Here is a 15,730-nt window from a genome sequence, read left to right on the forward strand (position 1 = left end):
GCGGGCCCTCAGTGTCCGGCGATCCCACCTGTTTGAGCTCTCGTTTGGCCTGCTCCGACGTCAGGCTGTTGGTAGTAGCCTTCAGTCTGGCCTCCAGCTCCCGTGCCGCCGCGGCCTCCTCGGCCAGTTGGGCGGTCAGCTCGGCGATCCTACGGGGAGACGAGTCGTCGTACTCTGTCTCTGAGTAAAGGCCAGTTTATGACAAGTTTGTAAGCACATTATCCGGTGTATGATGAGCTTCACAAAACTGATTGGTATTAAATATTAGATACTAGAAAAAAGTTTGATTTGCCTTACTTTGCATCCATGCCTTTAATTTCAGCCTCCTCAGCTTTGGGGAACAGCTCCTGGTTCACAACATACACCTTCTGCTTTCCATACACCTTTTCCATGACCTTCTTCTCCTGAGGGCAAGAAAGAACCAAACAGTGGTTGGGGTGAAACTAGAGAGCACATTAGATGAAATGAGGACATTTTAATGGACACCACGTCACAGAAAAGTGTATGAACACTTAAATAGCATGCACTAAATGTAAAGGACTTTGAATCTGTCATTTGTAAAATCTTGTATGTATATCTTAATAAATTAATGGCATTCTGGGGATCAATGATCTTCATACCTTAGGTATGCAAAAAAATTAGCAGACAAAAAAAAAAGATGAGCACAAGCAAGATGTAACACATTGCACACCAATGTAAGGTTGCACCAGACTCCAGAGTTAGACAGAGCTTGTTTTTTTTTTAAGCGAAATACATAATTGATGACCTACCTCAACCAAAGCATCCAAACTCTTCTGAACAGCAGTTTTCCCATATTCTTTGTGAAGGTTCATGTGTATATCAGTTACACTATATGGACGGTTTTGATCATGGAGATACTTAAATACTGATGATGACGTCTTGTCAGCCATACTTAGAATTGTCACTAGTTAACACAGTGAAAATAAAATCTGAAAATGTCAAATGAGCACAACAGTCAGAGGGAACTAGGAAAAACAAGCACTTGATTTTTTTTTCAATATAACCATTACATTATCATGCAATTTAACAATAAAATAAGGTAGGAGAGAGTGGGGAAAGATGCCCAGGGTTTTACTATGTCATATATTATTCGAAAATGACGATCGGAAAGCAAAAACTTGGAGTTTCAACGGAAGCCGACATCATTTTTCTCCAAAAATATCACACTTTCGTGCCTGAAATATGATAACGTTTTTAGCTATTAACCCGGCACCGCCTGGGCTATTTCCGTACCCACATCAGCCTGGGGGGGTCGGATCCGACCCCCCCCCCCTGTTATCTCGAGAACCAATGGTCGTATCGAGCCCCGCGAGGCGGCGTTCGAAAGGTCTCTACGAGACCTTCCCAAAGCACTCTTAAGATTTTAAGATTGAGGTCAACTTTCGGGTCAAGGTCAGGTCAAAGGTCAAATTCAGGGGTTTTGCATGATTAGGCTTACGGACAGCGGAATCGATAGCTGCTGCTCGAAACTCACCACAAATGACCTCAAAGACCTAGTGAAGGTACCATGTGCGTATAGGGGTCATACTAAGTACGGTTCAAGGTCAGGTCAGGTCACGAAAGGTCACGGTTTTCACTTTCTGCTACATGGGCGTGCGACACATGTTTTATGGCTTATTTTTCACGCCAAATCCGATGGTAATGGTTATATGTGACCCAAAGTCACTGTGCTGGTGATAAGTGTGCATTGAAAGCATAAAAAATCGTTTATACCATACATAACTAAACGAGGGCTAAGAAAAAAAGTCAATTTTTCAACTTTTTATTTTTGACATAAAAATGCACTTTTCTAGACGAGCTTTGTCCCAGGAATCTAGTTGTGCCATTTGTTTTCACATGCGATGTTCAGAAGAACCTCTAATTCGCGAAAATGCTTATGACGTCACCATGCCCTATGCATGTTGGAGCTATTTTTCACAATTTGGGGGTCAAAAATCAAGATAGAAAGTTGAAATTGGGAACATATATTGTTCTAATAGAACTCTATAACATATATTCCGGTTTTTTGGAAATTCTCAAAATTTTGGATTTTATTAGCTGTTTTCCATACAATATAGTTTTTTGAATTTTTAGGGGTGAAAAACGCATTTTATGGGAAATCCGAGATAGCCATTTTAAAGAACTCGTTGAGCTGCGTCTTTTCATGTCCTTAATTTGCAATTTGCTTAAAACCTCGATTTTTGGCGATTTTTTAAACATTTACCATTTTTTGACTGAAAACGCCATGTAGTTACATCACTAAAATCGATATATCTCAGAAATTTTTGAAAATTTTTTCTTAAAAATTGCACAGGAGACGTCAAATTGATGGGGGAAAAGGTATGCAAAGTTTCAAGTTGATAGCTCAAGCGGTTCATGAGTTATTCAAGAAAAACGGAGGGGGGGTCGGATCCGATCCCCCCCCAGGCGGTCGCGGGTTAAGCAATTTCCTGAAGAAGTGAAAGGGGGCATCTTACCCTACAGGGTGGGAAAGACGCCCCCTGGCATTGGGGAAGATGCCTCCTGCACTATAAATGACATAAATGGGCACGTGAATCGCCTGAACGAATCAGTAGTCCATTCGAGCCTGCATTAGACACCAAACGTCATCGTAAGGGCCCTCAAAAGTAGTCGTAAGGGGCTTCAGAGGTCATTGTTAGGACCATCATAGTCCAGCGCGGCCAAACAAGCCTCCGTGGTCGCGTTCGGAGACCACTGTGGGGCCCTTATAGGTCTTCATGATGCTTGAGGGCCCTCAGGCCCATCGTGGGGACCTCGGATGTCAGCGCGGCCCATGGAGCCAACGTGGGAGCCCTCAAAGTATGTTGTGAGAGGCCCTGGAGCCAATAATGGGGCCCACAGAGGCCATCGTGAGGGCACTCAGTCAGATGCCGCCCAAAAAGTCGCTGTGGGGCGGGAGACCGGCATCAGGCATGGGGATCACCCGACCGCACTGGACTCTCAATATTCCCAGATCGACTTTTGTCTCTCATCACAAGTATGTAATAAATTATTTGACGGGCTGCTTGGACAGCCTACGGATTTAGGGGGGGCGTCTTTCCCCATCAGGACAGGGGGCATCTTATCTTACCCCAATGTACCAAAGTAACATTAAATCAGTACAATTTGTTAGCCATAAAACGACACCCTGAAACAAACTGCGTGAGAGCCCAAATTTCACGCCATTCTTGGGCATTGCCCGGGAATGCCCAAGATTCCTAAAGATCAAGATTCTTACGGATACTATGGATGGAATGCCTACGTTCTACGACTCATAAAACATTTAATCTGTAACCACTATGCCAATGCTGCAATGCTGACGCTTCTAGTTTCTATCGCTTTTGCCCAGGGCTTTTGCCAAGGCCTTTTACACACATTCGATCTGCGCGCCCAAAGGCCCTAAAGCGCCCCTCTCTTGCTTTTCCTGTTCTAAGTAAGGGGTTCCAAAGATTATTCGGCTTGCGATCGTGAGTTGCCTAGCAATTAACAGAAAATATAAATGTTTCGAGCATTTCAAAAGCTAGTTGCTGGGCAACGTTCTTCTGAAAATCCTATCGCTTTTATATTAAACGCCTTAGGCTATCGTTCATATTTGTATCATTTGCGCAAAAAACATAAGTGGCATATAGGAAAGAGGCTAGGAAAACAGAACTCGGCTTTTTTATGTTAAAATAGTAAGCAACACACACATTATTAAAGGAAATAGACGTGTAAGAGAAATATTATTGTTTCTCATTCTAACCCCATCACCCGGAATCGTTCGATCTCAATGGTTTCATGGGGCGGTAGGGGTCGAGGTCTGCCTAACAATCTTTGCCAAGGATGAGCTCCGGCTCACGCTCTGGCGGATCCAGAAAGGCAGTCTTGGACGCTGCGGGGGGGGGGGCATACCCCAAAAAGTTTCCCCAAATTTCCAAAACTCATCGGATGATTTCGATTTTTTACGCACTGCTGTGCAGTTTATAACCCGCGCCCCACTGGGGTCTGCGTATAACACGCCCTACTGGGGGGGGGGGGGAGCTCTTCATAGCCCCCCCCCCCCCTCCTAACTCCGAAACTACTGGGCCGATCGACAAAATTCAAGCGGCGTCTGATAGCCCCAGAAAACTGTCGAATGAAACCTAATTTCAGTGACCTCGAGGTCACCGATGACGTCACAGGTCAGGTCAAAGTAAAAATTATTAGCATTTTGGCTTGTTCACGTTTTGGGCTCTGGCCGTTGTGGCATTCCACGATAGATCGTACCAGGCCCGTCACCCTCATCTCTCAGATTTTAATGAAAATCGGTCCTAGGGGTAATCATAGGCCCCAAAGACGCCTGGCAAAATATCAGACTTCTCAGATCAAAACTTTTTGAGTTATATTGCATTACATTTTTTTTTAACTTCGGTTGGTAAGGGTGAGTTTGATGGCCTATAACTCAAGAACGGGTTAAAGGGACCCTCCCACCTTCAAAAAAGTTAATGAATTGGCATGAAAGTGATGTCGCTCGGTTCAGAAAGAGCAAAAACGAATATCTACCAAATTTCATCGAAAAATATTCACCGGTTTTCAAGATATTAGACTTTTACTTTTGTTTACTTTTTGGGATCTCCGCTGTTCCTAGCGACTTTATTTGAAAGTGCGGCATTTGTTGCGCGCAAACAGCATATACCACCGCGTGCTACAAAACGTTTTAGTCAAACATTTAACGGACGTTCGAAAGCCTGATGACGTCATCAGATTCCCGTAATGGTTAAGAGATAGGGACCACGCTGGTCCCACCCTGCAAGTAAACGGAAGAAATTTCTTGAACACCATAAAGCTGCGGGGGTTGCGACCAGGATAAATGGTGGTTTCTGAGCCTGGCCGCAAACTTGGCTATCTCAACTCAAAACTAATGTTAAGGTGGGAGGGTCCCTTTAAGCAACCAACAAACTGTAAACAACACTAAGATTGCGATGAATCAAAAATTAATATTAGGTATTTTTAAAAATTCCAAAGAAAATTTTCATTGCTGAACAAAAGTCTTAACTCGTCCGCACATCGCCATTTTCCCATCCTAGAACGCACATGGGGGGGGGGGGGGGTTGCCTTGCGCCACCCCCCGCGCCATTTCGTTCCTGTTGGAGATAGAGCTTAGCGGTAAAGACCAAAAAGATTCTTTGGGAAGAGACGAATCCAATGATACCCAGTTTTACCTTCTCAGGTCAGTCATTGACCTTCCAGGTCAGGTCAAACAAAAAAATGTTGCTGTTTTGGGTCACCGTTTAATATCAAGAGAGAGGGCGCTGGTGTCGCTGCGCCCAGGAGCTGGATTGTGCTCCGATAGTTTTGGGTTACAGCTCTAGTTTTTATCAATCTTTAGGTGCATATTTGTGTCCATTATGTATGCTAGCAGTGAGGGAAAGTATTGTTGTGTGTTTTTCTTCGCGCTACTCACCTGGAGCCGAGGTACGTCGATCCACGAGTACACCGCTGCCGCGCCGGTTTCGTCTCGCACTGAGATTGTTTACGTTCGTGGTCAGCTGTACGAGCTCGCTGTGCCTCTCCGCGCCATGACTGTCTCACCTGGCCCATCAGCTGCTGCAGCGCCGGTGACCCTGAACTCCACTGTCACTGATCACGTGACCGCAGCTGACCGACCGCCGGAGCACCGGGTCGGTGGCGCCATCTATACACGACTGAGACTACTTCAGCTTAGAGACCTGACCGCCGAGCGCTGGGGTGTACCGAGCGACGGCTTCTTAGCACGGTTGAAGCAGCTCGGTATTGCAAGAGGAGTCGGTCGCCGGGGTGTTAGAGGAGGCCGCAAGTCGCGCCGGCCGATCCCGGTGCACGTCACGTCGCGGTCCTTCACTGAGCGGACCAGCCATACTGACGACGGGCAGCGGCAGCGCTACCTCATCCACCCACCGCGCCTGACTCTGCGACAGACCGAAGCAGTGATGAGAACTGCTTCTGCCGGTGCAACTCCCCCTACTACATCTACATCATCAAACATCACCATCGAGCTGCTGAATGTTCAGTCGCTTCTGCCTAAGCTCCCTGACATCGAAGCGGAACTTCAGCAGAGAGACTCGGACATCATTTGTTTCACTGAGACAAACCTCAAGACCGGGACACCGAGCCGCCTCGTCAGCCTACCGGGCTACAGGCTGTACCGGCAGGACAGGATGCTGGGACGGAAGAAGGCAGGAGGCGGTGTTGCAATTTACATCCGCGACGCCCTGCACGCCACCCGTATCGACACACCAGCGCCCTCTGGACCGTCCCACACCGAGTCTATATGGCTCAGCGTCAAGTTAAACAAGCAGCGAGCTACCACCATAGGCTGCATATATCGACCACCATCTACCAGTTCCACTCAGGTTGAAGCTGACTACCTCCACATCGATGAGCAGCTACAGACCGTGATTACCGCCCACCCGACTCAGAGGATCGTACTGGCCGGAAACTTAAATTCCGATGCCGTCACGAACCCGGTCGGTCACCGTCGCCTCTCCGAGCTGGAGCAGCGCTTTGGACTTGGTAATGTTGTACGCCAGGCCACATTCTGTCGCGGTGACGTCCAGTCTATTCTGGACGTGATGCTGCTGTCACGAGAGTTGTGCGAGGCCAGCGTCCCACCACAGTGCACTGTCGAGAGTTGTCACTTTGTTAGCCACCACCGCCGTGTTGTTACCTGCCTGTTTGTACCGCGTGCAAAACGTATGCCGGTGTACCGGACAGGGCGCGACTGGAGGTCATTTGACAGGGAGGCATTTCTCACTGATGTCGAACATGTTGACTGGCACGCAACCGTCCCTAGAGATGCTTCCTGCGATTTACAGTGGGATGCATTTGAGGGGGCCGTGGGCCAGTTGTTGAACAAACATGTTCCAATGCGTAAGTTTAAGGTTCACAACCCCGTGCCTCCACCTGTCAGCCAGGATACGCAGGAGCTTATGGCTCAGCGCAGAGAGGCCCTTCTCAATCGTGACACTGACGCATATCAGAGGCTGAATGTGTTGACGAAGCGAGCAATTCGTAAGGATAGGAGAGATGACATCGCAGAACGTGTTCGTAATAGCCCTGCCTCTGGTCTATTTAGGCAACTGAAGTCAGTTATTGCACCTAAGCGCGGTCCCTCAGTATCTCCTGTCAGTTTAACTGCCTCAGAGCTTAACAACTACTTCTGTTCTATAGGCAGGTCTACTCGTGACGCAGTGGTGACAGAGTTTGAACGTTCTGGTCGCCAGCCGCTGGATGTTAGGCTCCCTCGCATACATACAGGGGCTCTACACATCATACCAGTCACGCTTGACCAGCTCCACAGAGTGATCCTTAGTATGCCGGACAGGGACACATGCGTGCCGGGTGACATACCAGTTAGGATTTTAAAGCTGTGTTTTAACCACATCGGCCGCCATTTACTACGAATCATCAATACTAGTCTAGTCACAGAGCACGTTCCCGCTAGCTGGAAGCGAGCGGTTGTTATCCCTCTCCATAAGAGAGGAGACCCGTCACTGACATCGAACTTTCGACCTATCACCAATGTGCCAACTGTGTGCAAACTCATCGAGAAGTTAGTTCATCATCAGATCAGTACTTACCTTGAACATCACTGCCTTTTTAGTCCGGAACAGCATGGTTTTATGTCAGATCATTCCACAACCACAGCTCTTTTATCCATGACTGACCAAATCCTGGACGGCATGGACCAGTCCCAGGTAACTCTTCTCGCACTAATCGACCTCAGCCGTTGTTTTGATGTCGTAGACCACGATACACTGCTGACTAGCCTAGAACAGCTCCAGATTTCAACCGGATGGATCAGGAGTTATCTGTCAGGCCACACACAGCGCGTACGGCTGGGAGACACTTTCTCGGACCCCCTACCCATTGACATCGGCACATTCCAGGGCTCCTGCCTTGGGCCCCTGTTATTCAACATCGTCAGCAACAACATCAGCTGCTACATACCATCCACCATCAACGACTTCCACACCTTCTCAGTTCGTTATGCTGACGACACCCAGGTGGCCATCACGGGTCCTCGCAGCAGACTACCCGATCTGAAGCTGTCTCTGGAGAGCTTGTTAGACGTGCTGTGTACATGGTTTTCCCAGCACGGCATGATGGTGAACGCCAGCAAGACGGAGCTGCTCATGTGTGGCGACCGTCGCCAGCTGTCTCAGATCGGAGAACCACCTCAGATCGAGTTTATGGGTCAAACACTTCCTCTGTCAAGCACAGTGAAGAACTTAGGAGTTGTCATGGACTCTGAACTTTCTTGGGAATCACATATCAACACCATCATCAACCGCTGTTTCGGCATTCTTATTGGTCTCATGCACATCAGACATATCATTCCACACTCTGTTTTACCTCGCCTTGTCGATTCTCTCGTTTTCTCACACATACGTTACTGTGCGCCCGTCTTCGGTAGCGCCAATCGCACGGCCATAGCCAGGCTGCAGAAGGTCTTCAACTTTTCAGCCCGAGTTATTTCCGGGAGACGGAAATTCGAGCACATTTCTGATGTGCTCGAGGAACTTGCGTGGCTGCCTGCTACTGATTTTATAGCACATGCCGACCTGTCACTGATCCATAGCATTCTTACATCTGGAAAGCCTCATCTTTTACGCTCTTATCTCTCTTACAACCACGAACACGTATGTCGGGATACTAGACAATCACACCTATTAGCTCTGTCACGTGTAAGAAACAACCATGGCAAGCGTCGATTTACGTACCGTGCTGCGTCCCTGTACAACCGAACAGCGTTGAACAATGGCTTTGCTGGCCTTAGTAAGTCAGTGTTCAAGTCCAAGATCAGGAACGTGCTGCGACTGAGTGGTACCGTCGGGTAGGATATTTACCTACTGTCATTGTCATTGTATCGCGCTACTGTGATCTTAGTTTACTTGTCATCTTCATGTGTTTCGTACTGTTATGACGATGATCGGAGAAAAGCCCTGCCTTATAGTGGATCGATCTGATGATGTTTAATAAATAAATAAATAAATAAATAAGTGCGCTGCTTATCATATACCGATGACGATGCCGTTTTCTGGTGCCAAGCCAGCTAGAACCTCTTTGTCACACTACCCGACCAGGTTTTTGCTGCTGAGGTCATTTCAGGTCAAGATAGGTCAAGGTCAATTATATGTGTTTGTTGTATGTCTGTGTGTGTCTGTGTGTATATGTGTGCACCGATTGTTTATGTGTCCATATTACATGAAATCATGATCTAAGAAGCTTTTACCAAAAATGCAGTCAAAAAAAACTTCACAAAAAGTAAATTCCGCTTGCCTAAAACGTAATTAGCTTAGATGACCTAGGTTGACCTTGACCTTGACCTTGACATCTGTACATCGTCGAACAACATGTTCCATGATAGGTGGGAGGTAAGACTGGTAAAAAAGGCCGAAATCAAGGTGTCAAAAGCTCACAAGGCCCATAGCCAACGCAAGATGTCGAGAATTGGCCATTTGGGTCATGACATGACCTGAAAAACAAGGTCATATCTCCGAAACCAAAAGTCACAGAAACCTGAACTTTTCAGTGGACATCAAGAAAGGATAGAGGAGCAGCTATGCGAAAAATCAGCCTTCTAGCTCTCAAAATGTTGAGTGCAGAGCAGAAAGACTACCTGGGGGGGTGGCAACCCCCCCCCCCCCCCATGTGCGGGCGAGGGTTAATCTTTTTTCGTTTGCCTCTAATGACTTTGGGACCAAACTTTTTCACATTTTTATTTTTACAAAATAAACTTCATGGCGTTGCGAATCGACATGCAAAAAATTAGAAAGGTGTTCTTTCTATAAGTTCCTCATTTTCCCGAAATCGCGATTCGGCGCATGTCGGCTCGCATTAGCCGCACGTTTGCAAGCTTTTCGTGGTTTCAAACGTTCAAACATGTGATTTGTTGTTGCTCCCATACACTAGGGTGGGTGTCAAGGTCACCTGAAGGTCAGGTCAGGTCATTGACCTTTGGTGACCTCGGGTGACCTCGGTTCACTTTTTCGAGTTTTACATGTTTCTAGGCTAGTTTTTGGAGCTGAATTCGAATTTAGCAACCATTTGAACATTTACGAAGTAGTTTTGGTGCCTTCGTAACATGTTACGAAGCTGTCAGAGGCGGTTGACACGTATTACGAATACCCGTCACAACCCCTACCGGTTGACCTGACCTGACCTGACCCAACCTGGTCTAAATGCTTAAAAACATCATCTCTGATCAAAACTAACACGATATTCATGATCAGCACCCCGGAAAACACATAGCAGCCACACTTTACGACTTTCTAACAGGTCCCGATTTTCCCGGTTTTCGGGTCATTGGCCTGACCTGGAAGGTCACCCGATGACCTAGGACCTTAACCCGCGCCCCACTGGGGTCTGCGTATAACACGCCCTACTGGGGGGGGGCTATTCATAGCCCCCCCCCCTCCTAACTCCGAAACTACTGGGCCGATCGTCAAAATTCAAACGGCGTCTGATAGCCCCGGAAAAACTGTCGAGTGAAACCTAATTTCATTGACCTCGAGGTCACCGATGACGTCACAGCTTAGGTCAAAGTAAAAATTATTAGCATTTTGGCTTCTTCACGTTTTGGGCTCTGGCCGCCGTCTTACAAGTCAGATCAGGCTCATTTTTGGTTCACACACTCGTGAACAGATGCTCTAGATACTCTGAGGGTACCAAACTTGTGCTTTGATTTTCAGGTCAAGGTCAGGTCATCACAGGTCACGAAAATATTATATCATCCGTCGGTCACGTGACACATGTTTTATGGTCCATTTAGGCCAAACATTTCGAATTTGATGCCGTCTGTGTCATTCGAGGTCATTTTGAGTCAAATTTAGCTTAGGTCAGGTCACTTTCATGTCAAAAAAGGTCAAATTTTGAAGTTAAATTTTTCAACAAAAAAGGTGTCTATTGGATGCAGTTTGAGCTCAGGAGCACGATGGTGCTATTTATATTGGCGTACGATGTCAAATTCGTGCTGAAAAAATTGATTTGAAAAATCAATAATTGTTAATTTTTTGCAATAATGCGTATAGGTAACTTGGCCATTTTTGAAGATATTTAGCTAAAACTTGCTAGAGTTAGTCATAATAATGCGTTCTATCACATATATTCCGGTTTTTTCGAGAAGTCAAAAATTTTCTGAAAAAAATGTAAAAATATAAATTTTGAATTTTATTATATAAAATTTTCGAAATTTTCAAAATTTCGAAAATCCGAGATAGCAGTTTGATAGCGCAGTCTATTCTGAGTCCTCTCATGCAAAGAAATTGGATCTAGCTTAAAAACTGAGCTCTTGGGAGCGATTGCCGTGGTTCAATGTTTTGCGTCGAAATCGGCCGAACATGACGTCACTCTGACGTCATTTTCGGCCGACCTATGGTAGGTACGAAGTTCAAATTTTGACACAAGGTGTCAAATTGATGCCTCCGAAGGTACTGAAAGTTTGGCGTTGATACGTCAAGTGGTTTGGAAGTTATTGCAGAAAAACGGGAGGGGGGCTATAAATAGCCCCCCCCAGTGGGGCGCGGGTTAAAATTGGGTATCATCGGCTTCCTCTCGTGACGGGCAGCACGCTCGTTTTTTTTCGCGAAGCTCTAGCTCGATCAGGGGCCAAACGCGGGGGGGGGGGTCGTACCAACCCCCCCCCCCTTGTGCCGTCGAAGGACGCAAAATGGCCTGTGCCGGCGAGGGTTAAGGCATCAACAAAACTCAGAAAAGGTCAAAGGAAACAAATACTATAGACTATTGCATTTGCATGTTTTAGCGTTAGATACAGCGGGCGACCGGCGAACTGAACGTTTGCCTGCATTATTCATCTGACAAGCTGTCAGGAGGACTTCTGGTCAGTGTCATGCCTATAATTCGAATCGATGCGGCGCCATGTTGTACGAGTATTGCAATGAGCCATGGAGGGGCGCTCCTTTTCTAGTTAGGCCGGGAAGTACCCGGCGTGCAGCCCAGCAATGCAGACACGGACAGCCCGTAAAACGCCCACGCAAGGGGCCGCTGACGTCATCCTGGCGAGTGTCGGGCGGTCGGCCGGCGCCGCGGCGAACGCACCCACTGCACTGGCTAGCGGTGGCTAACTAGTACCGACTACCGAGCACCGAATACCCAGGCCTGCAGATCTGCGGAGACGTTAGACGGGGATCACGGGTGGACGCTATGACAGGAGTCAGGCCCGGTGAACAGTGTCATTTGTCGCTGGGTGTCGCGGGAACATGAGTGATCTTCCCAGCGCGAGCCAACCGGCAGGTCCCTTGAGCGCTCCGTCCGCGTTCCGCCACTATCTGAGCTGGCATCCTGCCGCGCGAGCCGACGGACGGAGGCCTGCCACGAAATGTCAGAGCTGACAGAGACCGGCGAGGGATGCAGCCGTCGTGCCCCGGTCGGGGTGCTTGCATTCCGGCCTTATGTAAACATGCATGCTTCCCGAACGTCCGTCCAACCTACCCCCGTGCGCAAGACATTAGCGTAGGACACTATCGCGTGAGAAATGAGCGCGATAAGTGCACCACTTTTATAGTGACTCAGTGAGCGCTGTTGGTGTGACATTTATCCGAGTGGTTGTAAAGTTACTCCCACCCAAGCACCCTTCAGGCACTACTGGAGTTCCATACCGACTTTTCACATTGTGCATACATGCTCGTAGGTACTTGAGGTAGAGCTTGGTAGTCATTAAAAATACTTTTTTTAAATAAATCACGTCCATTTGTTGTAGATTAAGACTAGGTGAGGTTGAGGTAATTTGGCCGCTTTTTTTTAGAAAACGATGTAGCATAAAATTGACGAAACATTTCTGCATTTTCTCAACGTTGGCAGGTGTCGCATTCATTTTAATTTACTGGACAGTGAACTTGAAATTATAGAGCAATTACTTATATTGTAATTGTGACGTATCACAGAGGTCTGCAAGGCGGCCAAATTGCCCCACTAGCAGGGTTATTTGGCCGGGGGGGTGGGGCAATTTGGCCGATGTTAGTTTGAGGCCGGGCCGGGGTTTTTTGTTTAGGCGAGTCAGCTTCACATTCAGCAATGACGTGTGTCCTGCGACGCATTTGACGCATTTCGGAGGTTGACTCAGCGGTCACAGGGGTCGAAAATAGTCAAAATAGCGGCTCTAGATGCGATCGCAGTTTTTTTACGAATAACTTTTGAAGTAATCAAGGTAGGTCAAAACTAAAAGTAGCATCGTAATTCTCTCGTCAGTCCGCATCGAAACATTTATGTGTTGACCTCGAGAAGTCAAGGTCAAAGGTTGACTTCAGGTCACGCTACCTCAAGTCGCTTGACCTCAAGGTCACGTGATTTCAAGGTCATCATGTATATCATTCGATGCGCCTTGACGAGCTGAACACAATGAAACCATTTGCGCGGCTGTATCTTTTTTTCTGTTAGGATTTATTAGCAAAAAGACGTTTGGTTATCTTTGATTAAGTCACATGCCCTTACAGCTGTCCAATAGGAAATAAGGCATCAAGGTTGTCAAAGTTGGTCATAAATTATGTCATTTATGGTATAATTGACCATGACAACTCGGCAGTCCCAGCAAAGCGACCCTGAGCGCACCGGCCAAGTTGCCCCGCTAGTCCCGGCCAAATAACCCCACAATGCTATTCTGAAAATTTTTGTTTATAAAGTTGTCATGGCTGTACAAAACTAAATGAAATTGCTCTTGGAACCGCTGAACATTCCCCAGAATGGCGGTATAATGTCGGAATTCTTTTACAGCCCAAATACTACATGTTATACAACTTTTTAAGCGGAAGTAAAAGTTGCCATTTTCTAATAAAATTCACGTTTTAGTTATTTTGAAGAAAATTATGAGGGGGAAGTTTTGATAGTTGACCTCGAGTAAGTTCTACCCATGACAAATGAATAGAGACTAGAGTTATTTCATTCACTTTTATCAGATATTGTACAGGTGGGGGCAGCCAATTTACACCACCGGCCAAATTACCCCAACCTCCCCTATAGATACCTTCTGTTATATGTAAAAGCCGCCCCATGCACTGCACCTCGCATGCGGGTTGCGAGTTTTGGGTTTCGGGTTTCTTTAAAATTAAAGAATACGCACTGTGTGTTGAGTGACCCGCACCATCATGTAACAAGCCAGTCTGCATGTTTTTAGCATGCGAGCCAACTTTCATCGCATTCCAAAAGTTGATTTTGAGTCAACTTTCGATTTTCCTCGCTCCGAGGGCTGCAAGTTTTGGTGTATTTTGTTGAAGTCGAATTTTGGTTCGTTGTGCTGTTATTGCGATAATATGCAATTTTCTGCAAGGTTGTATCGGCTTCACTGCATTCACGGAGTGACCATAAGAGAATGGTTTAAAACACTGAAATAAATTCATAAAATAAAGATATTTGCTGTCAAAGAGATTAGGTGCAGATTTGGTCAAATTAGGTGCACTCGCCGGGTAGCCCGTCGTGAAAACGGCTATTAGCCGTTTTCACGACGGCCATCTGGTACACATTTGGTGCACATCTGGTACAGATTAGGTGCAGATTTGGTCAAATCAGGTTCAGTGTGTCTCTTAGCAGCTATCAGCTAGGGTTGCACTAATTGCATATATGCCTACTTTGTCATATTATCAGCGAGCATCATCGATTAAAACACTAAAATAAATTCATAAAATGAAGATATTTGCTGTGAAAGAAATAAGGTGCAGATTTGGTCAAATCAGGTGCATTCGCCGGATAGCCCGTCGTGAACACGGCTATTATCGAACTCCCGGAGATTAGCCGGTTTTAGGATCGGTCAGCTCCAGCATTATAGAGCTCCGGAGGATCGGCCAGCTCTACACAGATGAGCTCGTGCATCCATCAGTCAACTCTTTACCGGAGTGTCACAGCCACTGCTCTCTGCTCGGCTCGGCCGCGACTGACATATAAAGTGTTTATATGACCTCGAACCGAGCAGAGGGCGGTGCGTCAGCGTGGCGCGGGCTGTGGGCGGCAGTCTGCCTTATACCTACTCGGACCCACACGTCGGCCACCTCTGCAGCATTCGCGCACCGCCAGTGTCGGAGGTCCAAGGCTACATGCCAGCAGCGGTGGTGCTCAAGGGCACGGGTCTGCGGGTTCGCAACGGATCGCCGAGGCCGACCTGAAGACGACCAGAAGGGAGGACAGAATATTTTAGACGGGGAAAGCCACTTGATATTTTGCTGAATGGCTGTAAGAATATGATACTTTTTCCTTTTGCCTACTATAGAAATCCAAAAGAGAGATAGAGAGAGAGAGAGAGAGAGAGAGAGAGAGAGAGAGAGAGAGAGAGAGAGAGAGAGAGAGAGAGAGAGAGAGAGAGAGAGAGAGAGAGAGAGAGAGAGAGAGAGAGAGAGAGAGAGAGAGAGAGAGAGAGAGAGAGAGAGAGAGAGAGAGAGAGAGAGAGAGAGAGAGAGAGAGAGAAGAAAGCGAGAGTACGGATGAAATTGAATATTTTGAATATAATTGAACTTTAAAGTGCATTTGGAGTTAAACCATTTGGACTGCTATGGTGTGTGCCGTATCAAATAGCTCTCCCCTTTCCTGGCCGGACGAGCGCCGCCTGTGAAAAAAAAGGTAGCTACGTCTGTGCTTCGCCCTGATCCGTGCGCTATCAGTCCCAGCAGCGTCCATACGGCTGTCCGTGAGTCACAGGGCACCCCAACGTCCGCGGTGGAACGCCCGGGGGTGCGACACTGCGTACTTCACGCCGGAAATCCGACCCCGATGGCGCTGCAAAGTGCAA

General features: G+C 47.1%; 1 protein-coding gene across 11 annotated transcripts in view; it reads right to left on the reverse strand.

The window, feature by feature from the left end:
* Positions 1-15,730, reverse strand: part of LOC122363617 (homologous-pairing protein 2 homolog) — a 59,691-nt gene that overhangs the window by 1,184 nt on the left and 42,777 nt on the right. Inside the window, exons 1-4 of one of the 11 annotated variants that reach the window (XM_043333109.1) lie at positions 5,423-5,589; positions 771-950; positions 298-404; positions 29-149 (exon numbers count right to left, since the gene is read on the reverse strand). In XM_043333109.1, coding sequence (XP_043189044.1) covers positions 29-149; positions 298-404; positions 771-911 — 369 coding nt within the window. In that variant the 5' untranslated portion in view covers positions 912-950; positions 5,423-5,589. The other 10 variants (XM_043333114.1, XM_043333110.1, XM_043333112.1 and 7 more) reach the window with 10 other exon arrangements.

The sequence above is a fragment of the Amphibalanus amphitrite genome, unplaced genomic scaffold, assembly GCF_019059575.1.
Source record: "Amphibalanus amphitrite isolate SeventyFive unplaced genomic scaffold, NRLGWU_Aamphi_draft 000630F_arrow, whole genome shotgun sequence".
NCBI classification, from domain to species: domain Eukaryota; kingdom Metazoa; phylum Arthropoda; class Thecostraca; order Balanomorpha; family Balanidae; genus Amphibalanus; species Amphibalanus amphitrite.